This window comes from Anser brachyrhynchus (genome assembly GCF_964034855.1).
Source record: "Anser brachyrhynchus genome assembly, chromosome: 2".
NCBI classification, from domain to species: domain Eukaryota; kingdom Metazoa; phylum Chordata; class Aves; order Anseriformes; family Anatidae; genus Anser; species Anser brachyrhynchus.
In genome coordinates, this window is record NC_137695.1 from 29219999 (window position 1) to 29244809 (window position 24811).

Below are 24811 nucleotides of genomic sequence, written 5' to 3' on the forward strand. Positions count from 1 at the left end.
TTTGTCTGTGAACTTAACAGTTTTTTTCAGGGCTTGCTCATTTTAAATCCTTTAATTACCTAGCCTTACATCCGCTTCAAGATACTTTTAGCAGAGTTTTAGAATGGGATGCTGTGCATTGTTTTGAACGAGGTACCTTTTCTTCATATCTTCAGTCTGCTTGTGCAAAAACTTGGCTTATAACTTATTGCTGGGATGGGAAGAGCTGTGAGTAATACTTCTTTTCCAACCGAGGGGGAAGTAGAGACTCCAACAAAAATTCAGGTTTTGTACTAGGACTACATTGTTCAAATCTTAATTCAGTCTAATCTGAACAGTGATGTCCAGAAACCAGTGGCAACTGGAGAGTGTACAGCTTCTAAGTGATACTGGAGACTACATTTCCCCCTAGAATTTGGAAGTGAGAGACAAGTATGACTGAAGCAAGGTATTCAGAGTCAGGACCATGCTTCTCCCTTGTACAGTTCTCTGTGTCAGGGCAGTATTGTGTGCCCCAGTGCTGTAAAAGTTTTTTAAAACAACCCCATGAATGCTCTCTAGTGCTTTAGTTTCTTAGCTTTCAAATGTTTTGGGGTATTTATATCAAAGGATATTTATATATCAAGAAGAGAAACAGTTCCAAAGAAAACAAGAAAACAGTGAGAAAATTGTCTCAGAAAGTGGTCAAGCATTGGAAAGGGTTGCCCAGGGAGGTGGTGGAGTCACCGTCCCTGGGGGTGTTTAAGGAGAGGTTGGACCTGGTGCTTAGGGACATGGTTTAGTGGGTGACATTGGTGGTAGGGGGATGGTTGGGCCAGATGGTCTTGGAGGTCTTTTCCAACCCTAATGATCCTGTGATTCTATGAAAATGCAGCTGTTTGGACTGCATTGTTTTGGAGAGGGTGCCTAGCATATAGTACGTGAAAGCATAACTGAAGTTTACAAGAACACATTTTTGACTTTAACCTTGCTAAAAAGATTGTTTAAGATTATGCCTAAATGCACAAAGGTAAATATATCAGAATTCTACTCGGAATCAAGGTCTAAACAAATGACGAATGTGAACAGACTAGACGTTAGACCTAATTTATTGTAAAAGATCTGTATTTGTGGAGAGAATTGAATGCATTGTTTATGCTTATGCAATTCAAGCCATATTTAGTAACCTTGGTAATCTTTTGAATGACTTTTTGGATTTCAGTGGATAACTTCTCATACTAGCTGTATTTAAAATCCATAGTCTTTATAATTTCAATTTCATACTTGTGTAAGCTTCACAAATCATTATTGGTGGTGCTAGTTAATTTCAGAGAAGCGATAACTAATTTGCATAAATCAGTAGCTGTCTAAACACTTTTTAAAAATACTGGTTAAAAATCTGAAGATGTTTTAATATTAGCTCTCAGAACCTACCATTTCTTCCTTTACTTCAAAGGTTCATGAAGTATGCTTTACCTACTTTATATAGTGTTCTCCAGTGGTGTGAAGGAGTTTCTGTAAGAAACGTCGCAAGCATGCATGTCTTCTAAAATGAGATTGTGCAGCTGGGTGCTGTGAGGTTATAGGGGATGATTTTTCTTATAATTCTGGGGTACTCTTACTGCATTTATTTGTGTGTGTCTAAATTCCATCTTTAGTTCCTTTTTATTGGAAAGAAAATATCTGCCCACTGTTATAAGAGGGAAGAGGGGTTATAAGAGGGAAGAGGTCTTTTTGTAAAGGATTTTGGGCACCGAATAGTTGAGGAAATTAAATAAAACCATCTGATCTTCTAATACCAAACTTATTTTCATAAAAACTTTCAGTTATCTGCTAACTTTTTTTTCTCTGTAATTACATTGTATAAAATCCAAGCCAACAGACAGTGATTTTTCTGTTAAGCAGAAGAAAAGTCTGTGTTTGGGAGAAAAAAGTAGTTTGCCAACAGTGTGCTGTTTGTTCTTTAGAACATGTAAGAAAACAAATCTGTACCTGAGGGGCTATGGTCTAAGTAGATTAGTTTAAAAAAGAAAAAAGAGTACTGACAAAGCACCTACTAACTGTATTCAGGAAAGGGAATTGTTGTATATTTTGCTTTTGTTTTACAAATAAATATTGTTATTTAGAATAAATTAATATTTCTTCATTTTGTTTGAAATAGGAAAAGGGAGTGATTATTTTCTTTTTCTTACCATGTATATTAAAAGATAAAGAGGGTTGTTATCTTGTATTTAATTGAAGTATTTCCACGCAAGTGCTTTCCAAACACCTATTGTGTAACTTAATTATGTGATGTCATAGATACAGGTTTTGAATAAGGGATGGCTACTGAAGGAAAAGCAGAAAATCAGTTCCAGTTTGATTGTTCAGGGCTCCAAGACAGCAAATAATTTTAAAATATTTATCTATATTTATCAGTCATCATATTAATTAACATTGTCAGTGATTGGTCAACTCATTTAAATTTGATTAGAATTCTAAATGAGCACCTGTAAGACCTTTTAAAGCAACTCTGATAACATTATTTTTGACATATTCAACTTGAAAAAAAAAATTGCAGTCAACTGAACATTAGCAGTCTAGAAAAATAATCAGGACTTCCTCAGCTTTCTTAAAGTCCAGGTATTTATAATAAAAAATGCTGTTAATTACCCTTTTTCCCCTCAATGCTAAATGTAAAAGCTCAGGTGAATCTATGACCTGTCTATACAAACACATAGAAACTATGTCTATTAGCCTGCCAAATACATGGATACTTGACTGTTACTTAGATAGTATTTGAGTTTGAGGTCACATTTAGAAAGGAAGAAACTAAGATAAATGCAGCTCTTCCACAATGCTTGAGGTGAATTTGGAATAGTCAGAGTTGGGGTGGGGGAAGTATTGGTGGTGAGTTTTTTGGTTTTGTTTTGTATTTTTAAGAAAACAACAAAAAATACATAGGTCACTTCTTTTTATTGTAGCAAAAACTTGAAGAGATGGATGTATTCTAAATGATATTTGAATGATATAAACATTAATAATCTCTATAAGTACAGATAAGTAGCATATCTATCAATTCAGCAAGTAAGTGCATTTAAGTTCATTTTTCTAGAAGAGCATAACTTATTTTAGCAACATCTGCAAACTTGCATCTTTTTTTTTAGGCTTTTTTGCCCTCGCCCTACTGGTTCAGTTCTCCAAATAAAAAGGTATATAAGTCAATCTCAAATTCTGTGTTTATATTTAATTCTTAGAAACCATAGTTTGAAGTTAATTACCAGTTTCACACTGATAGTGTAGCTTGACAGCATAGAGTCGGGAATGTTGCAAAATTTTTGCTTTCCCACAAGAATGAAAATTGGAAAAAAAAAAAAAAAAAAGTGGAGGGTATAAGTCTCTGTAATTAAGCTTCATGGTCGACTTGTTTCTCTTTTTAATCATATTTTGATTTACTGCCGTTTCTTTTTGTCTGGCAGCTCCCTTTTTGCTACTGCCAGCTTTCTGGAAAATTAAATAATTATTCCAGAGGTACATTTTGATGAGTACTGAAATGTACCATTTAAGGTATTCACTTTGATCTGTGTTGAGCGAGTGTGCCATCTGGTGTCTACATCATCTGTCTGTACCTTTATTTAAAATAATTTTATACCTGTGTAATGCCATCAATAGATTTTTTTTTCCTTTAAACAAAACAAAGAAATGGATTTTTCTGCAACTGTCTTGATTGTAACTTTTCCATTGGCAAAGGATATTTTTAACATTGAACTCTTAAAGAAGATTGGGTGACTTTATGGATTAAAAATAGTTATCTTGGCAAACATGATCATGATTTGTGTTTAGCAGGAGAGAGATGACATAAGCTGTGCAGTTCCAACCTGTTTTTTCCTCAAGCTTTTGAAAACCTCTAGTTTGCTTTATTCGCGTTCTTGATAGTTAATAGTCATTTCATCAAGTTACTTCTTCTGGGAAGTATTGGAAGTTTTCCCAGTTCTTAGTTCTGAAAATGTAGTCACAGAGTTCATAAAACTCAGCACTGTTTGCTAATCATTTTAGTGCAGTGCATTTGATGAAGTGCTACTACTCACTGAAGCATCATCAATGATCAGTGATACATCCAAATATACTATGCTTATTAACAGCCCTGTACGCATATTTCAATAAGTTTGTTTTACGTAATCTTTGGAGGCTTGTATATATGATTTCCAAATCAAAACCTCAAAGATAAAGAGACCCAGTATTATCATGCTTTGTTATTAGCTTACTAGTCAATAGAGAGTTTAAAATGTTTTGGTTTAGTGTTCTACTCAGCTTATGTTTCATACCAGTCATCTTCTTTTTTATAGTAATGAAGTGACTCCTTGCCATGGACTTCTTATTTGGAATGATTCCATGGCATTCTAATATTTATATCCTTCTGCAGAGGAAGAAGTGGCAGTATAAATTTTTATCCTTCATGTGCATTTCAGTGAATTTCAACATTTAACAAGAGCACTTATTTGTGATTGTTGGGAATTGCCTTCCTCCTTTTGGACAGTTCTGAATCCTGTTGTTTTCCTTGTCTTCGACGGAGAGCTGATAAAGCAGAACTGCTCCGGGAGAACATTTTCCCTTCTGCTGCTGGTCTTGGATGAGCTGGCTTAAAGCATTTGTCTTACATACAAACGAGTGAGGGATAATGATGCAGTTTGCTGACAGCCGTGGTGGTTTTGGGTCATGTGTGCACCACAGAACAGAACCCTAGAATCCTGAATCCAGAACAGAAACCTGCATCCTTGAGCCTTATGAATGTCTTTCATTTGTTTCATGTATTGAATTTATTTTTCTGAGAATATTCAAAATTGTGCAGTCAATGCATTACTTAATCTTCTTGTTTTGTATGTTTTGTATCATTGTCATGTTGCTACTGAGTTGCTTATAAACTAAGGGCCTTATTTGAATGTGAAATTTAGCCATTCATTTCTAGCTTTTTTAAGTCCAGAATGGAGATGCCCAGTTAAGTCTTCCCTGAAACTTTGTGTTCTTTTGGCGTGAAAATTTGATCCTGTTGTTGATCACATTTTCCCTTAATATTTGTCATTCCATTATGGACATTTCTTTTAACTGTCTGATTTTGTGTTTTCAGTACAAGACTTCCTTCCATGGATTGAAACCACATTACTCCTGGTCCTCTACCGATTTCTTGTCCCATTTAATACATTCTAAACATGTCCCCCAATTCTAAATCACTCACACATCTGATCCACAGCATGTTGGATCATTTGTCCTCTATCATTCATTATTCATTTAGTATGGCAGTATTCTGTTTTTATATATATAGCCATTTATGTCCTTTTTTAAATTTCCTAAGCTGATGTGTGAGTTCCAAACCACAACAGTAGGCTGCTGCATACAACAGATGGATGTGTTTGTGACACAAAACGTGAAGGCTGAACGAAACCCATTTTGTATCCTTCTTTCCTTTGCCTATGGTAGTATATGCTCTAGTTCTCCTAATTTCCTAATCCTCTTTTTAGAGGCAATTCCTAACATTCTACACCTGTGTTTTATTATATTATTAAAATCCTGTATATTTTACTGCATATTTTAGTAACTGTCAGCCTAGATCATTACAAATTAGATTAGAGAGGGGCAAATAAATGCTGTTTGTTCTACTTTTCTTTCTTTTCTAGCGTGATAGCTATTTGCACGTGGCATCACCCCCTTTTTCCTTGTAGGTAGTCTTGTAATGTTTTGTGTGAATTTTTAAGAAATTGGAGAGACAAGAGACAGTTGTTTTGTCTCCCCTGCATTTAGAATGCAAAGTCAGAAATTAATTAAATAACTCAGAAGAGTGGTCTGTCTATGCCTTGCTGTGAGATGTTTCTTGGACTTCAGTATATGACAGGCTTTGAAGTAAAAAAACAAAAGTGATGTTTTTGATGTTTGGGTTTCATCTCTCCAGACCGTTGCTGTTTCTGAGAGAGAGCATTAAGATTGCTGTGAAGGCTAAACACTGGTAAAGAAGGATAAAAGAAGGATAGCTTGCTTTCCAGTAGATGATTTCATTGAACCAAATAGCTCAGCCTCTTTACCTGAGGAACATCATCTGATTGGAATTTAAGAGCTTTAATTAGAAGTTGCTTTGCTGAGGTACAGTTATGTTTGTTTCATTTGTTTTTTGCGTTCCCAAAATCTTACACTAAAAATGACTAACAGGAAGAATTTCATCTATATTTAACTTAGTTTAAAATTTTTCATCTGACTTTTTTTCCTACTTTAAAAAAAAAACAAACAAACAAACAAAAAAAAAACTTTGATTTTATGCTTGCATCTTACTTCCTTGATCCTTGCTCAGATTGTTCTGGGGTGTATTGCTAATGAAATAAGACATTTTATTTCTCTTTCATTTTTGTTCAATGTATGTTCTTTGTGACACAGCAGCTAGATGTTTTGACTGTTCCTAAATTTTAAAAGTGAATAGCTTTCCATTTGGTTTTCTAAGGAAATTAAGTTAAGCAGTTACCTGCCTTTGTAATAATTTTGCCTCTAGGAACACCTTGACCAGTTAAGGCAAGATTTGATAAGAGAGGTGTATGTGCTGAAGGTAATGAAGTTCTTGGATGTTTCTCAGAGGAGCTGGATGGGATAGATCAGTACTATCCCACAGTAAAGAAGAGGTTTTAGTTAAGAGCTCGGTTATCCTTTGCATTTGGTCTCTTGCTGTCCACTCAGAATGTGTGTGGGGTAGGACTTATAGCGCGTCCTTACCTTCACTGGGGGATGTAGGGGGAAGTTGGGGCTGTTGTGGGAGACGTGGAGTGGATGTGGTAAGGAAGGAGAAGTTAAGGAATCCCTAGGGAAGGGGAGGTAGAGGAACAACACGTCATAGCGTTAGAAGTCAGATTTGACTAGTTTGACAGCTCTATTTTTATTATTAATATTATTTTTATATTATTTATTTACTAATATATTTATTTAGGAGTGCTAACTGTGAAAGGATATGAAGTGAAAAATGTCTTCCTCCTGTGTTGTGATTAAGTCTTCGGAATAAGGTTATCTGATTTTCTGAGGAGGTTAAAGTCACATAGGATCAGTGCCTAGTTAGTGCTTTAGTTGCAGGCATTTAGCTTGGGGGTCAACAGAAATCTTAAACTGCTTGTGTAGTGTGAGAATGGAAGTGCCTGCATGGTGATTTCGTTGATGCAGTGGGATCTAGAGCTCAGTGGCTGCACTCTTCCTGTAAATAGCAGGGAAGTGTCAAGCGTGCAAGCATCTCTCCTGTTCGAGTCCATTTTTAGTGAATTCCAGAACTGTGCAAGAACAGAAACTGGGTTGAGATTGACAACTAATGACAGCTAATCAGCTGGCATGAAACGTCAACATTTGAAATAATTTTTTAAAGAAACCATATAAGTCTATGTATAGAAATTTAAATTGTTACATTGTTTAAAATATTACGTTATTTTTATTGTATATTTTGAACCAGAATTTTTTGATATAGGGAAGTCCTAAACTGAAGGAATCTATAGAGTATTAAGTTAACTGGTGTTTCGATTAAAAAAAAAATCACTGCATTTGTAGGCATCTTATAGTGGATTAACATTTCTGTCTCCAAATAAGTTCTGAATATGAGCAAGTTTATCATGAATGTAATATTTAGCATTGGACATCTATAACGCTTTAAGCTTTTATTTTATAAGACATGTTAAATTTTAAGTTGTCTGTGGCAAGTATATGCAGATGTGTATAATATCTGATTCTGCCCATTAGTAACAGAAATTATTCAAAGTATTTCAAAAGGCAAATACAGAAATTTAATGGCAAAAAGAATAATGAAAAATACTAGGCAAAGTAATCCAGGTTTTTCTAATTCTTTTCTGTGAACCTATAAGGTAACTTTAGTGAAAATAAATGTAAAATTACAAATGCCTAATTACTCGAAGGCTACTATTGGAAATCACAGAAGATTTCACTCTCAGTTGTGAATTTGATGTTATTTTTCATTGTGAGTGCTGGCAATCGTATAATGATTCTCAGCAGAACTCAGCATTGCAAATGCGTTTAAGCGTGGAAATTATTTTGGAAAAACATAAATGTAAAAATTTGTTCCTTTAAAAACACACAGAATACCTTAAAATATGTGTACATCAAAAATGTTGATTTTAACGTTTGTTTTCTAGTGATTGTCAAACAATGTATGTATGAAGCTTTAGAAACCTAATGGAAGCATAATGCAAGTATAATTTAATGTGACATACCTTGTCATTATATAGCACGTTATATAAGACATTATATAGCAGACAGATGAAAAACCATTTTTTTGACAAAGGCGACTAAATTATTTATTAATCTTATCTCTCCATTTTGATGAAGTTTAAATATGATTCGTCATTTTTTAAAACACAGTTATTAACTTACAATCTTTTCCACTTAGTGTAAAAAATAATTTCATTATTTTTTATATATTATGCATATAATTTCATATTTTTTATATATTATGCATTATTGTCCTGCCTAAACATGGGATTATGACAATGCATGTACTGGCATGTACTTCTACACCTACTTATTTTTAACCTTTCGTGATGAAATCTTGCGTTCAGTAGTGTCTACATGGCTTAAAATTACCGGCGTTTGTAAGTGTTATGGCATTGTAAGCTAATGCCAGAGGTTGGAAGTAGTAAAGCTGACAGCGTACGGATGTCTGATCAAACTTTTTTAAAACTAGTTTTAATTTACAGTGACTCTGAGATATTTATAGCATGTGGATGATGTGTAGGCCATTAATAAACACTCAAGATGGAAAATATTTTTCTTGCAAGAATTGATCTTATATGTGATATTAGTTAACACCTCTCATATTACATTAATAAGTTCAGGTACTTCTAATGGTTCAGGTACTTCTAATTGGTTCTTCCAGATTTGAACTCTTGGGTATCTGTTGAGTGCCTTGTTAAAATGACTGCAAGGAGTGTTCGCTGATACTTTTCTCCATAAGTTCTCATTGTTTTCCTCTCCCCTTGACTGAACCCAGAAGTGTGTGTAATCTAGTGAAAAAGACGTTGTTTGGGGAGTTAAGGAGATTTGCATTGTTTGTGCTCCTTTGTATAGGGACAATATATGTCAGTGTGCTTGGAAAAGATGGTGTAGATGTGCATAATCCAGTAATAGTGATCTAGAAAAACAATTTATACTTAATAGTAGATTTTGAACTCTTCTGTCTTCTTACACTTAGATTTCATCTTTAATCTCAACGTCTAATTTTAACACATATTAGAAGGGAAAGGAAAAATGTGTCATGAAATCGAGTTGTGGAAGGTAGTACACCTCAATTATGACTGTATTATTAAAAATGTATTAAATATATGTTTATGTATTAAATGGGCAAAGTATTACTATGAAATATCTGGAGAATGATTTGGAATATGGTTTCATGTTGTAGTGTTCTCATGATTTTGTTATGGAATTTGTCTTAAACACACTACACACAGCTGCAAGCTTGGACTTGGAATATGAGAATATTCCAGATTGTAGATCTTCATTTGTCCATGGGGGGGGGGAAGTAATTTTTGCAGGTATTTAAGGCTTCTACTGTGTTACAATTTTTCAGGCATTGTCCTAAGGAAATGTGAAAGAGAATCTCAATGATAATTGAAGTGTTGCTCTAAGAAGGCACAAAATAGATGAGTGTTTTCCATTTATTGAGCCTTGAAGTTCCATTCTAGTACAGAATTGACTCTTGCTTTAAAGCAGAATTTTTTTTTTGGAAACAGTATTTTTTTTTTTAACTTGAGCAGATCAAAATCGTATGTAAAGAGGTACATATCTGTTGAAGTGGCAGCTCTGTTTTCAGTATAACTACTTCTAATTGTACATAAAAATACCAAACAGTCTTACTGTGAAACTATGAAATCCCCTTCAAAGAAGACCCTGGGAGAATCATGATACCATTACTTTCTTCAGAATTTGATTTATAGTCCAACTAATTACAGCTGTTTTAAGATTTTTTTGTCCACTAGTTTTTTCACATTTTGAGATGTATTAAATTGCTATGTATTAAAAAAAGAAAAAAAAAGATTAAGAAATCATAAGCTAGGCAGTGTTGTGGATTTTAAATAATAACAAAAGTATTTATATTTACCTTTTGGCTAGTTCTGTGTATTTATATCCAGAATCTAAAGGTGTTTCTCTAACATCTGTTATTGTAGTTGTTTCACAATGGTTCTGTAGTTAATGCTTTAAATGATATCCTGTTTTTGTTGAAGTTTTGAGTAATTAATAAATAGCAAAAGCATTCCATGTTACTTTGTATTGAATTCTAAATGTATTTTCTTCCAGAGAACTAGAGGACGAAAACGAAGCTTTGTGCCCGAGGAAGAAAAACCTGAGGTTGGAATATAGTGTTGTTTTTTTGGTTTGTTTTGTTGTTTTTGTTTAAACACTTTCACAAAAAAAATAATAATTAAACTTTGGGTAGAAGTGTTACTTTCAGTACTATAATTGAAAATATTTGCTTTCCTTCCCTCCTTTCCCCCCATTCCTTTCTTTTGCCTTCTGCTGTGGCAGGAACGGATTCCCAGAGAAAGAAGACAACGGCAGTCTGTTCTGCAAAAGAAGCCCAAGTCAGAGGATTTAAGGACTGAATGTGCTACATGCAAAGGGACTGGAGACAATGAAAATCTAGTCAGGTAGGTTCGATGATCTGACCCTATGAGGGATTAAAGTTCCATCTTCATCAGTTTGTCATCATATTTATAACGAAGAAAATATGTTTATAAAAAAAATATTTAGGGAAACATTAGTTCAGAAACATTAACTCGATTCACTTATTGACCTGCCAAACACATTTACACTGTGGATTAAGATGTAAATAACCAAGGTAATCTGTTTTTCTAACACAAAAGAATTAATTTTCTCTTGTCAGGGTGCATTGTCAATGTTCTATAGCAGGTCAGAAAGATAAACCAGCAATTTAATGGTATTAAAGCTACAGGACCATCCTAAAAGTAATTAAATTAGTATCATCAACAATTTTATGAGCCGAAGTGTGGATTATGAGGAATTTATGCTTTAAAAATGTGCTAATGCTACATCTATTAATGCAGATCATAAAAGGGTTTGATAATCATATTTCTTATCTGAAACAGAGGTGGAAAAAAAAACGTTGAATGGTGTTTTAGTAGGTGTAGAAATCTAATTAAAGCATAGAATAGCTGCTATTGAATAGCTACCGTTGACCAAAACTTTTGCTGATTTTTATTTTATATCTGGCATTCTGGCCTCTTTGTGAAGCTGTAGAAACTGCTCAGAGTTCTAGAAAGAAGAATAATGGAGCTTAGCAACCAGAAAGCTGATTCTAATTGAATCTACTGAACTTCCATTAAAATGATCTCATAATAAATTTAGATTTAAGATAGAATTTGTATTTAGGCCCTGTATGCTTCAGTTAGATTTTTATGGAAAAGATCTCTTTAGTGCAGATATAATTGTTGTTTTAACTGGAAGGGTTATTCCAAAATGCATGTTTCCATTTCTTTCAGGGAATCAGTTATGGCAAAAGTCAGAATCAATGATATATGCAGGCTAAATGTAGCTTTAAAATTAGCATGTACCCCAGATACAGGTATCTTGTGCTCAGAGCAGCTTATTTTATATATCAATTACAGTGTATCATGTACCATAGAAGTTGATACAATTTCACAGGTTGTGTGCCAGATTGGTTTTTTTTTTTTTTTATTCCCCAATTGGAGGCAAAGTACTGCTAGGACCTCATCAGTAACTCATACATGGACAAGCTACTACTGCTCAGTAGGACTCCCAGTTCCTGGCCAGGACCAGACTGAAATATAGGCGCCGAGTATTAAGTGATTGTTAACACAGTAACCCTGATGGCAGTTGATGACAACTGTTTTTAACTGCCCATAACAAGAAAAAGGGCTTTCTTCAGCCTTACTCTCAGAACAGTTGGCAAGAAATAAAAGGTGAAAGAAGGCTATTTTGTTGTGGGAAGGAATCCTGTGAACACGTACTGTGCCTTAATGTAAAAAGGGCTGTGAATTAGTTTTCTTCTTCAGGCTTTTTCTGTGTTGAATACCAGATTTAAGGATATAAAGAAGGTGGGGAAATGCTTTCCACAACTGCATATTTAGGCTGAAAATTAAAAGCATAACAGAAAATAAGTGGTGGTACGTCTTGTTTACTGCATGAAGAGATTTTAGTAATAAACTCTAAAAACAAACTCTATCTTACACCATCCTCATAATTAGGCTTTGAAGCAGATTAGTAGTCCTGCACAGGAGGAGAAAAAAGGATTCATATGTTCTAACCCTTTGTTTAAGATTCTGTGAAAAATATTTTCTTAGATCTTCTTTCTTATTTTCTGTCTTAGTTGTAAAATGAGATTATCAATTAAAAATTTTCTTTTCTTCAGGTAATTCGTATAAAAAACAGTAGTTTTATTCAAGCTAGGTGACCACTGCGTTTAAAGTCTTATGGAGGCATATTTTATGTGTACATTTATGATTATAAACTATTTAGGATTTCTTTTTGGGGGGGGGGGGGGGGGGCGGGGGGAGGTATGGGGGCTGTACCTAACTGTGTTTCTTTCGTTGAGAGTAAATTTGCTGACTGTAATAATATGCTAGCTATGTAGGCTTTCTGCTATGTAGCCAAAATTGTGGAGGAGTGTGATCCATGTTAGTATGTCAGGGAAAGTTTACAGAATCCATTTTTCTCTTACACAGTCACAAAGGAAGAGAAACCACCTTTCTCACATCTGTACCATCATACAGAACTCCTCAGTAGTAGTACAAACAGTGTTATTTTAAATGGAAGTTTAAAGGAAAGAGATATTTAGGAGGGGAAAGAAACTTTTTTTTCCTTTTTTTTCCCAGATCAGTTTTGTTTGGCACTGATCCGTTTGTTATTAAAGCCAAATGTTTCTCAGAAAACAATTAATTAACAGTAATTTTTCATCATCTTTATCCTTCATTCAACATATATTTTGCAGTTCCTGGATTTTATTTTTTATTTTCACATGTTCCTACCTATCTGCCACCAAGGGAGGTTTGGGGGGATGTTATAGAAGATACTTTTTTTAAATGTGAAAGTTGATCACTAAGTTAAATGAAAATGTACCACTGCTGAAACTGCAGATTTGAGGAATAATCTTGATGGTGGGCCCTTCTAGCTTTTCTTGCAGTGTGTTACCTGAGACGGGGCTGGTTGCATGACTCTTGAAAAGTCTGTTTTTCAGAAATGTGGTTTTCTAAAATTTACATACATGTCTCACTTGGGTTGCTAACTGAGCAAGTACTAGAGGAAAATAAGCAATTACCTCTCTTATTTCAAAGATTGCAGTGCTGCACACTCCCCATCTCCCCACTGTCCAAAACACAAATTGCTTTGTTTGTCACACGTGGAGGTTTGTTGAGGTAATTCAAACATGCAGCCTCTTACTGTTAAGCCTTTTGCACTTTGTGTCCAAGACTTTATAAAACAGGAACCTGTTTAAAATTAAGTGGTGTCTGAACAATAAGACACTGGCTACTAATTTGACAGAACAGTCTTTCATCAGCTACAGTTCAGTGAGGTTTTTTGGTAAATTACTGAACAAATTTCTTGAACGAAGATGAGTATTTAGTAATCTGGAATACAAAATATTAAATTGTTCGACCAGTTATTACTGTTTGACTAAAGGAAATTCAATTTTTTTGATCTCAATTTCACATTTATTTGCAGCAGTGAATGGCTGAAGGATTATTCTTTATCTGTGTCTTTATTTAACCTGTTGTTCATATGGATGCAAATCTTTAAATAATTGCCTGCAAAGTGCTTTAAAATTACTCCTAAAAAGGCAGGTTTCATTCTGATAAACTATAATAGTGCATTAATTGGCTGAAGTTTGCCTAAGTTATAATTTTGTGTGGAAAAAAGTAATTAATGTTAGACTATCTGTATTTATTAGCTTTTTAAAACTGTATTGATACATGTCAACGTGTCAGTACTTCTATGTCTGTTAATAGTTGCCATATATTTCAGAGAAATACCAAGACTGTTCTTTAATTGCTGATGTCAGTTTTTATATATAGATGGTTTCAGTACAGCAGTATGCACTATACCTGAAAGTAAGGATATTATGGCTTTGTCCACAAAGCACGTGGATGAGCTTTGTAATGCTCCTGTAACACTTTTTTAAAATTTAGAATATATTGATTATATAATTTATTTTACAAAAATATGTAATTTTTATTGAATAAGATACTTGTGCAATTTTTACCTTTTACAAGATCAGTGGAACAGTCAAGATTTACAAGGTTAGCTGGACAGTGAAAAGTTGTTTAAAAACATTCACTCCAATAAGAGAAAGTCTAATCTGTAACATAATAAGTGACAGTACAGAACCAGTGTTATTGATTAGAGATGTGTGAATTTTGAATAACCTTTTACTCAAATTAACTGAATTTTGAGAAGAAGAGTAGTAAAATACAGCGGTTTAAAAATACTTTATATGTGATATAGATAGATCTGATGCAAGGCATGGAGACATGGCACTTTTTCAAGGAGGTAAGAATTCAGTAAAAGAAGTTAGAGCGGGCACTTAAAACTAAAGCACTGAGGAATCAGAGACTACTTGTAACAGTATACTGCTCAATTTCCTGAATGCTTTGTTATAGTCACTGAATGATAGATCTTGCAAAGGAGTTGTTTAATTCTTAAGTATCTCTTTTTTGTTGTTGTTGTTTTTAATGAAGTTAATAACTCAGTAATGTAGATTTTTAAAATGTTATCATACTGTCCAAGAGTTCCCTTGAGAATTTAACCATGTTTAGTAGAAACACGGTTAAGGTGAAGTATGTTTGAAATGGCTTAATATGCTTGCCTTCCATTTTTCACCATTCTCCAGAGTAAGGAAGTAATTATACCACTGTATGCACAAAGTGCATCTAGCATAGTATTGCTGTCCATTTTGTTTCTGTAAAAGAACAACATTAAGATGAAGTGTGTATTTTATTTTAATACATAGAATATAAAATTACTTTAATACATAGAATATAAAAGTCCACGAAACAATCTAATTTTAAATCTTTCAAGGGAAGACTTTTAAATGACTTCACTTCTAAAGAAGTGACCTCTTCTCAAAAAATAACGCAGCATTCAACAGCTACTATTTAAGAAAAAAATACCGTAGCTTCAGTTGTTGGCTTTAGATGTGCTTTGGGTTGTGTTTGGGAATATAGTGCATTAGATAAAATTGATATCTAAACACTAGGTTTGAGAAAAGTAGAATAAAATTAGAATATAGTTTATGTATGAGGTAAAATCATGAAGTTGCATTGGCTAGTTTAAAGAAATAATCTGAGAAAGTGTTAGATATCTTTATCCCACAATTTAGAGCAAGTGTATAATATGTGTTTTTATAGTTTTGTGGTTTTGACTTCTTATACTTTACTGTCAGTAGATTTTCTGTCTAGATTTTTTTTTGTCAGTAGTTAGATTTTATCATTTGCTTTGATTTGCAGGAACTGAGGCAAAGTTATAACTATAGTGTTACAGGGAAGGTAATATAGTCTAAGGTTGTGTTTGAAGGAATATGGAATAGATTTTAAAAAAACAGATTTAAATGCTGGTTATTGTATTCAAAGAAGTGTAAAACTGTCAGGCTAACTGTTAAGCATGGATATAGTATTTGTTCTTAATGTATATGCTTGCTTGGAAAAAAGTAAATGTGAAAGTATGTAAACTACAAGACTTAGTATTTTGGGGAATGTAACTAGGTAGGATGTTCTGCACATGCAGACCTATCAAGGCAGGTTGGAATGGGGAAGGTGAGTAGCAGGAATACAAATGAAGACATATGCATTGGCATGTTTACTGAAGGAAAAAAAAAATCTCTTTGGTAAGATTGACTAGGAGGTTTGTCAAATACGAGAGAGTCACCAAGTCACACAATAAATGAGTCTTTAGCTCCACAAAGTGATTTCCTTTAGTTCTGTATTTGACAGGAAGTATATTCTAGAAAGGTTCATCTGAATCCTCAGAACATTTTTACTCTGAAACTGTTACTCTCCACATTTCCTTAATTGCATTTGTCCTGCGTAGGTGCATCTTTACCTTTTTTTCTCTCCTTTCCATGTTGAGGTGCACATCAGCTGTCGAGTTAAGGTTTTGTTCCTTAGCTGTTAGCTGCCGGCTCTGAAGCTCTGCAGGAGCTGAAGTTTATTTCAGAACAAGCACATTCTTGATTACTTTAACTGCACAGCAACAAGATAAACAATCTATCATAGTAATTGAAAGCATATGATTTACGATAGTTTAAAGCTGTTAATGTAGAGATTAATTAGAAGGAAAATACTAGTTAATTCAGCCATGATTTTCAACAGTCTTAGGTTTTAAGGAGGGTTATAAATGCATTGTTTTACTGGAATGAACCACTTAAATGAAAGGAAGTTCAATATTCAGTACTATAGTTTATTTCCACTATATAATTTACAGGGATTCATTCTGCGTATTAACTTTTCTAATTGCTTAAGTTACCTGTTGCATCATTTTTTCTGTCACTTACGTCATTCTAAAAAGTGGTTCTTTTTATGCTAGATAGCAAGAGAATACGTGTAATGAAAAATGTGCATTTTTTTCACAAAAGACTTCATTCGAACTGAAATACCACAGATTTTTGTACAGTTTTTGTTTTTCAGTAAGCTAATGTTCTAGGGCAAACACTTTAATTAAAAGAAAAAAATGTCCTGAGGCTGTATGGTGCTCTAAAAGTTAGGCATGGTCTCTGTTCTACTAACAATATTTTACCTTTTTTGATCACTGACTTTTCATAAATAGTTTTCCTTCTCTCAGTTACAGCTGCTTCCTCAAGTCTATGCTGCAATCACGTATTTGTATGTTAGAGCTTTACGCTATATTTGGTAGTTGTCGTCTGTTCCCAGAACAGCTAGGTATTTTAGGATTTATATATTATTTTTCTTGTTGCCTTAGAGAATGTGTGCACCCCTCCCATACCTTTTTTCTTCTCAAACTCCTGAAGTTCAGAAAAAATTATAAAAACAAAAAATATAATACTGAGGCTCTCCTGATTCACTCATTGCTTACAGCAAAAATCCTTCTTTAGAAAAGGAGGTCCCTGAATGAGGTGGTTTATCAGAAGATTAAAATTACTTCAATGAAACAAGATGCAGAGAATGTGGAATTTCATCATCTGTAACAGCAAAGGGAAGGCAGATGACCTAGCAAACGATTTCCCAATCTCGTTACCAGATAGTATAAGTAATTATTAGTATTATCAGTTATATATTATGGCTGCAAAAGATTTAAATATATATTGATAGGGTCAGTTGCTTCTTATTTTTGTGGGTATTCTTAAGATTTTTTTCTTTTATCAAGTCATCCAATTCAGCTGGTATTTGAGTGTGTCAGATGTTCCATCATTCAGTCCAAACTTCTTCAGTAACTTGGAGTGCAGCAAGGTTATCAAATCAGAGCACATCACAGTACAAGATGCTCAGAAAACAAATACCAAATTCTTTATCAATTCTTTTTTTTTTTTTTTTCAGTGTTAAATTGAGCCATTGCTACAGAAGCCATGAAACTAAAACACTTAAGAAATTTATAGCTTGAAAACATTTGTGGTCAGGTAGTAAAATAATGTGGTAGAAGACAATGGCAGGAAACAATAACCATTTAAACACTGCAGCATTGGTTTTGTCTTGTCACAATTAGTGTGAAGTGAGGATTTAGAGAGTCAGTTTTCTACATACCCATTCACAGAACTGTAATGTTAATTATGAACTATTTGAGTAAGAAATCCTAATATGCAAAATAATAATTCTTACTGCTATGCACTTATTTTGTTTCTCACTTTCGTTACTGCTGTCCATTACTTTTACTGCTCTTTGATCTGTAGTTAATTAATCTGTGTGGGGTTTGTTAGTAGGAAGCCTGAACTACTGGTGCAAAAACTCCATCTACAGTATTCAAAATGTGATGTAAAATGAGAAAAAAAGCTCATGTGAAAAGCTTCACTGAAAAAGCTCACATGTGAAAAGCCATTAAAGATACAGGGAGCTTAAAGGTTTTGAGTCACTTTTCTAAGCATCAGCCATAGTTGTTATTCACATGATTAAAGTATCATATAGTGCAAATTTTCATTAATAAATCAATGGAGCAAAAATGCATGCAGTTGTTAATTTGGGACTAAATTGAGAGTTTCCGTATGGTGTTATTAACTGAGATAATCTGCGGATACCTGTGGATAATAATCTACTTTTATATGCAACATTATTGTTCTTTTTAGCATAATAATTCTGTAGCCTCAGAATTACATTTCAGAGCTGCATACTGGAGAATGTACTTTTAAAAACATAGACAATAAAAAAGAACAAAGAAGTTCCTCCTGCAATGCCGCTTTAGCATCATGATGTACTTGGTAAAGATGGGGTTCTGTAGCATATGCATATGCTACAGGAGAAATTAATTTTTTGTAATAAAACTTTAAGATAGCCGAAATAATTTACATATAAAATCTGCTAAAGATGAACTTGAGAATATTACAAGTATATTAATCTTTTTATAGAATGTCTTTTGCTTTTTGTGGAAAGGAGCAGAGTGCTAGGTGTCCGCATTTTTCCTGTATTTTAGCATAATTTTTGTATCTGTTCCATTTTTAATTTTGTCTACTGTCGATGGTCTTACTTTGGTTCCATATTTTTGTAGCCATTGAAGTTAAAGATTGATTGATCTAGATTAAAGTAATTATTCATTTTGTTGTTTTTCTTTTACATGACTTTTGTGATTAATTTTTCTTTTAAAACACCTGTACTGTATCCAAGGCTAGATTCAGATTTTATTTTGCCTTACAATTAATAAAACTAACTTCTTTGGAGCGACTGAGATCATTACTATTACTTTTATCACTTCGTGTGTTTCCTTTATATTCTCATATCAGTAAAAATTATGTTTTTATGTCTGAATTGCTTCAGGCCATTCAAAAAGCCACAGACAAGATTCCATACTAAAACAGGAATTCAGTATCACTGAGTGTTTCAGGTAGCATGTCATTACTTTATAACAATCTCATTCTTCTTGTTCAGATTTTTTTTCTAAATGTTTACCTTTGAATGGATTTTTTTTTTATACTTGCTCTTTGCCTTGAAGTCATGTCATTTGAGCAAATGTTCTTTGGATATTGTCATATGAAGATGAGAAAAATACAATTCAAGAATTTCGCCATTCTGACTTGAATACAGTTGCAGCTAAATTTTCAAGCTTCTCTTTGGCTTCATGTTGAGGAACACCTAGTAAGTTCACGTAGCTTTGAAAAGAAAGGCTGTAGAAAGGATATGGAAAAAAAAAAAAAGCTTGTTTGCTTCAAGAATATCGAAAGGCTTTGAGCAGAGACTAATATGGGTATGTTCTATTTTTCATATCGCTGGTTGTAACAATGTAAAGGTCAAGCGTAAATTAATTTTCTGTTCTTTGATTAACTGGCTGAACACTTATTTTCTTCTTTTCTCAGAATTGTCAGTTAAACTAAGTATAACAATGCTTTTTCATCCCGTACGTAGTTTACTGTTGAGGAACACGAACAATAAATTGCTCTCCTTCTGACTCTGAGTTCTGATGTGATGCCATATTAAGGAAAGGAGCAGTAAAGTGTAAGCTAACACTGGAGTATGGTGTCGTAACTGACTTTTACCATTGCACGTAAATAGAGTAATTATTCTAAATCATAGCATCACTTTCAGCCAGATAACCACTAAAATCACTGCACAGTGGTTTTGTGAAAATGCCACAATCCTTCAACTGCCAAATTAAGCCCAGGGAGAACAACCATCAGTAGTGCCTGCACAGTTACATAGAGAGATGTGCCTTGAACCAAGTGAAAAGATGTTCTGGAAGAACAGTAACCTTTCCTGTGATGTGCGCATTTTCCATTACATTTCTGACACAAAATGCTGTGAAATGATTTAATGGTGACATTTTGTTTTGCTGACTTTCCCTTTTCTCATTAAAAGAAAACAAAAGTTAGGTTAGGAAAGTAGAAGAAGGGTGGCCAAGCATTTGAATTCTATTACAGAAATCACTATTCTCTTCTGAAGATAAAAACAAAGCCATTCTAGATGTTCATTGTTTCTCATATTGAATTTTACTGATTATGGGGGAAGGGAAATGTATGTATCTTCAGCAACAGTATTGAACGCCTTGTTCTGTAAGGTTAATTTATGTTGTTGCTCTGCAGTAATTGCATTTGAAGTATGATAATTCAGCAAAGCATTCTTTCTAATTAGCTATCACAGAGACCTTACACATCAGCTATACAGCACAGTACACTTATTTCCGTATGTCATTTTTGATTTATATTATTAGAAATTACTGTAGAAGAGAGCAAAGTATGAACAACCATAGCACACTGAAAGGTCAGCATTTGTCGCTTGGAAAAGGCTACGTTTGTATGGATTGGGAAAACATTGATATCATACAAGAGCTTGTCTACATCTAAAGTAATACACATAAGTGTGGTTGGACAGGAAAAATTAATTGTCTGAAGCTGCGGTTCATGCATCCTTTGGCAGCTTTTGATTTCCTGTTTCAGAACTGATGAAAAGCCTTGCTTATATCTAGCATTGTGTACAATTTTATCCTCCTAAAACAGAGCTTGGCACTTCATTTCTTTTTATCCTTCTCCCATCCAGTTTTAATGTGTTGGGTAATTATTGGTATCATTGTATGTTTCCTTTAGGGGGCACTAGAAACAAATTTAGAGATTCACTTGAGAGAGAAGAAGTTGGAACATGTTGGAACATGTTTGCTGTCACATCATTTATTGGATGGTCAAGAAGACATGCTGGAGGTGACAAGAAGTCAAAATAATCTTCAGTCATTTCTGGGCTGAGAATTTCAGTTCTTCATTTGAAATCAAAAACCTTGAAATCTGGAACATTAGGTTGAAATCTAAAACCAAAATAGTTTATGTTATTTAAAGATTTGTAGTGAAAAGTGAACAGAGACAACTAGCCCTGTACTTTTCCTGAAAGCTATTATGTACAGTTGGGTTTTAATGGTGGGGTGTGTCTTACAAAAACCCTGTAGCATCTGATAGCACTTTCAGGACTTCATGAAACCTTCAGCATCCCACATATGGTAAAACACATTGGATGAGGCATTTCTGGTTTTAAGAGTTTTGAGAGGCAGTCAAAATGGTAGTGATAGCCAAAGGGGAATGCAGTACTGGTACTTAAAAGTTTGAAGTATTGCTCAGTTTTAGCTGGAATAGAGAGTAGTAAATACAAATGTAATTCAGTGATACCAGTGGACTGATAGCTAACAGCCTTCATTTTATAGAATTTCCTAAATTAATTGCAAAAATCCCGATGGCTGTAACATAATTGATAAAATTTGTTGCCATTTATCTGACCATAACATCTAAACAATAACTTCAGAGCTGTTCCTTACAAAAGACTATTAAAAATGAAATAGGTATGATTAAATTGTTTTGGCAGCCTTTAGTTGTTTGCTAACAATTTAATACAGCTATAAAAGCTGGCAATAGCAGCACCAAAATTGCATAGCAGAAGCTTAATTATAATTTGGTTAGAAAAAACTGTATGAATAAAAGTGCACGCTTCAGTGTAAAAGGCAGCCAAGGTTTATCCTTGGATTTAAAAATCTCATGAATCTGAAGAGCTTTCTAAAGTGTTCTTGTTACTAAAATTCAGAGACAAATTATGCCTGGTCCTGATGTTGCTACCTAGGGAAATATAGGAGAGGAGTTAAATCTTCTGTTTCATAGGTATACCTATATTATGCCTTTCTAGGCCTCAAAATGGAAGTCTCTTTGGACCCTGTGATATGGACCGCTTGTTTAATATCCCATCTCTGCTCAGCAGTTAAGGCAAATAAAACATAAAAGAGAATGGATAAGATTCCTGTCTGCATTTTTCCATCTAGTGCAGAGCATGCAGATCAGCAGAACCACGTGGGAGTGCTGGCTTGTGGCTTATGCCTGGTAAAAGGCAGTTAAAATAACAATAATAAGAAAGTTTAAACTCTGTCTTTATGAACTTGATAGTCAAAGTCAGAATTTCAGTGGACTTCTTGTTTCCAGTATAGAGACGGTTTTGGACATGACTTTCTAATGGGATGTATTTTTGCAGTACTATTGGACTACGTTGAGACTCAGAGCAGGAAGGATGAAGGTATTTGAGGATGATACACAATGTGACCAAAAAAGTAATGCTGAAAAAGAATAGATAAGTTTTGAAGATGTTCAGAAAGAATAACAAACTGAGTTCAGCGACAGGATGAGAAATTGCATCAGGAATAACCTTATTTATAAATCCGTTTGCTTAAGTTTTGAAGACTATCTAACACTAAATGACAGGAAAAGAGAGCAACTTCTAGATTTTTCTGGCTTGATGAGGACTAAGTAATTTGTAACTGTTAAACGTAGGAGTCCGTGGAGGGATGTTAAGCGTTCGAGGAAAAAAGTATTTAATGTCTACTTTAAAGGAAATGCTGTATCTGTTAAGATTTTAGGTTTCACATGGATAAAATCAATAGTGCCAGTTTTAGTAGTCCAGTTGTGTGTTGTGAATCAATCCAGTGATAATTGACATGTTTCTGCATTTTGGAGAGATTGTGCCGTTACTGGTATGTAAAAAGTGGGAAAGCAGCAGTTTAATATCTTAATATAAAAAGCAAATGAAATGGGGAAAAAAAAGTGTTACTTTGCAACCAGTCATAGTAAAGTTGTTTAAATTTACATAAAAACAGCCTGTCGTCTGCTGGTACCTACTGACAGTTCTTTTAATAACTCTAGCTGTGAAAAAGAGATAAGAAAACCTGCGGGCTTTTAAAACTCCTGTGGTAATCTTAGTTTTTCACATTAAAGAACAATAAGTAAACTGTAGGACTAATTTTCTTTAACTCTGAAAGGCTCGTCTGAACCATTTTCACTTTTATTCACGGCAGAATCACAGAATAGCTGCTATTGGCAGAGGCCTCTAAAGCTGGATTCCAGTCCCCTTGCTCAAAGCAAGGTCAGCTGGAGCAGCTTTCTCCAGGCGGGGGCTCGCTGGGTTTTGAATCCCTCCAAGGCTGGGGTCTCTGCAGCCTCTCTGGGCAGCCTGTTCTTTTTGACCTTCCTCACCCTAAAACAAAACAAAACAGACAAACAACACCAAATGCCAACCAATAAACAAACAAGTGAAAAAACACAAACAAAAACTGCTTCTGATATTAGAGGGAGTTCCCTGCTGAGCCTTCTCTTCTCCAGACCAAACAGTCCCAGCCCTCTCAGCCTTTCCTTGTATGACAGATGCTCCATTGTCTTTGATCATTTTCATATTCATCCTTTGCTGTACTTAACCCAGTAAGTCCATTGTCTTTCATATGCTGGGGAGCCTAGAACTGGTGCTTTGGGTGTAGAGGGGAAAAAAACATAAATCAATTCTCCATAAAGGTAAACTGTACCCCGTCATCCCTGCTCAGAGATAGGATTCCCCCATTTATTGCAAACAAAGTGGGGATTGGGTGAACTGGCTTTCTGTGGTGTGTCAGAAGAGCCCTAACTGTGAGGGTTTTTTCCTGATACGAATCATAGTTTCTTGAAGCCTTGATCTGAATAGTTTGTGTGCGTTAGCCATTCATTCCGAAGCTGTGTCAAAACTATTCTGGCCTCATTTTCACCCTGTGTGTAGCAGCACATATCTCTGTGTAGGCTGTTGATAAGCATATCTGGGTGTGCACGTGTGTAGAGTGGTCAGCATAGGTGATTACAAACTGTTTGTTAGGCATTCCTGTGTTCTGTGTACTGTCATTTCATCCCAATTCTGCTCTGAAAGAAGATGGCACATCAGCCTGTGCCGGTCTGTTTGGTTGCTGGGTGTTCATAACAACGTGTTTTGCATCTTGTGGGAAAGGAAATGTGGATAAAGTTTATAGTAATTGGTACTTATCATTCTCTCTTTTTTCAATTGGTCCTACTTCCCATAGAAATCACATACGATTTTTTTTTTTTAAAGGCCAGTTCTTTATTTTGAAAATCAATTAATGGCTTGTGTACATTATTCTACCTAAATATCTGTCTCATTCTAATTATGAAAATACTATCTTCATTTTTCATTCAAAACTAGTTTCACTGTTTAATGAGATGCTTTAGGAAAAATTCTTTTCCCTTCATTTTTATATCTTAAATTTCACATATAACCAATGTATATGAAATAATAACTAAATTTTTAGTAATGAAGATTGATAAAATTCTGAAATTAAGCAGCACAGTATTTTCAATGTATTTCAATTCATGTTAAAAGTATTTGAAGTATTCTTTCTCAGTCTACTATATGTGAAAATGTTTGTGTGAAGCTGGTGGGCTTTATATGTTAGTGATACTGTTCAAAACATTATTATTGTCAACTTAATGTCGCATTACTATTTTTGTTTCTAAAACAGTGGAAGCTAACTACTGGCTTTCTCCAAGAATCATGAATAATGCACAGAATACTTCTATACAGTGATTGAATTATAAAGAGTTTGCTTACAGGCAGCGAAAAAAGGGAATGGTGAAATGCTCAAATGAAATGTCCATGACTGAACCACATCAAAGCTTACTCTGAAGGTCTGCAGCTGGCACTGGTACATATGAAAGTTAGATATGCTGGGCAGTGGTGGCAATTGCAGTACCAGACCCCATTTTCTGTTTCTTACTGCTTGTAATACTCATTAATCATTCCAACTCAAAATTTTCCATATTTCTCATGTACCCTTGATATACTGCCTCTTTTCAGGAAAAAATGTTAATCTGTTTCTGAGATTTTGGGCAAGTGCATTGAATTTCCCAGGTTGTTATTGTTGTTCCCAATATGTTATGCCATATTTGCACAAC

At 34.3% G+C, this 24811-nt stretch overlaps 1 protein-coding gene across 11 annotated transcripts in view; it reads left to right on the forward strand.

Moving 5' to 3' along the window:
• PHF14 (PHD finger protein 14) overlaps positions 1-24811 on the forward strand; it is a 164243-nt gene that overhangs the window by 56223 nt on the left and 83209 nt on the right. For 9 of the 11 annotated variants that reach the window (XM_080578913.1, XM_080578906.1, XM_080578910.1 and 6 more), the window contains 2 exons: positions 10258-10308; positions 10486-10607. In XM_080578913.1, coding sequence (XP_080435039.1) covers positions 10258-10308; positions 10486-10607 — 173 coding nt within the window. Of the gene's footprint in view, positions 1-9154; positions 9238-10257; positions 10309-10485; positions 10608-20668; positions 24043-24811 lie in introns of those variants that run through there. The other 2 variants (XR_013946049.1, XM_080578915.1) reach the window with 2 other exon arrangements.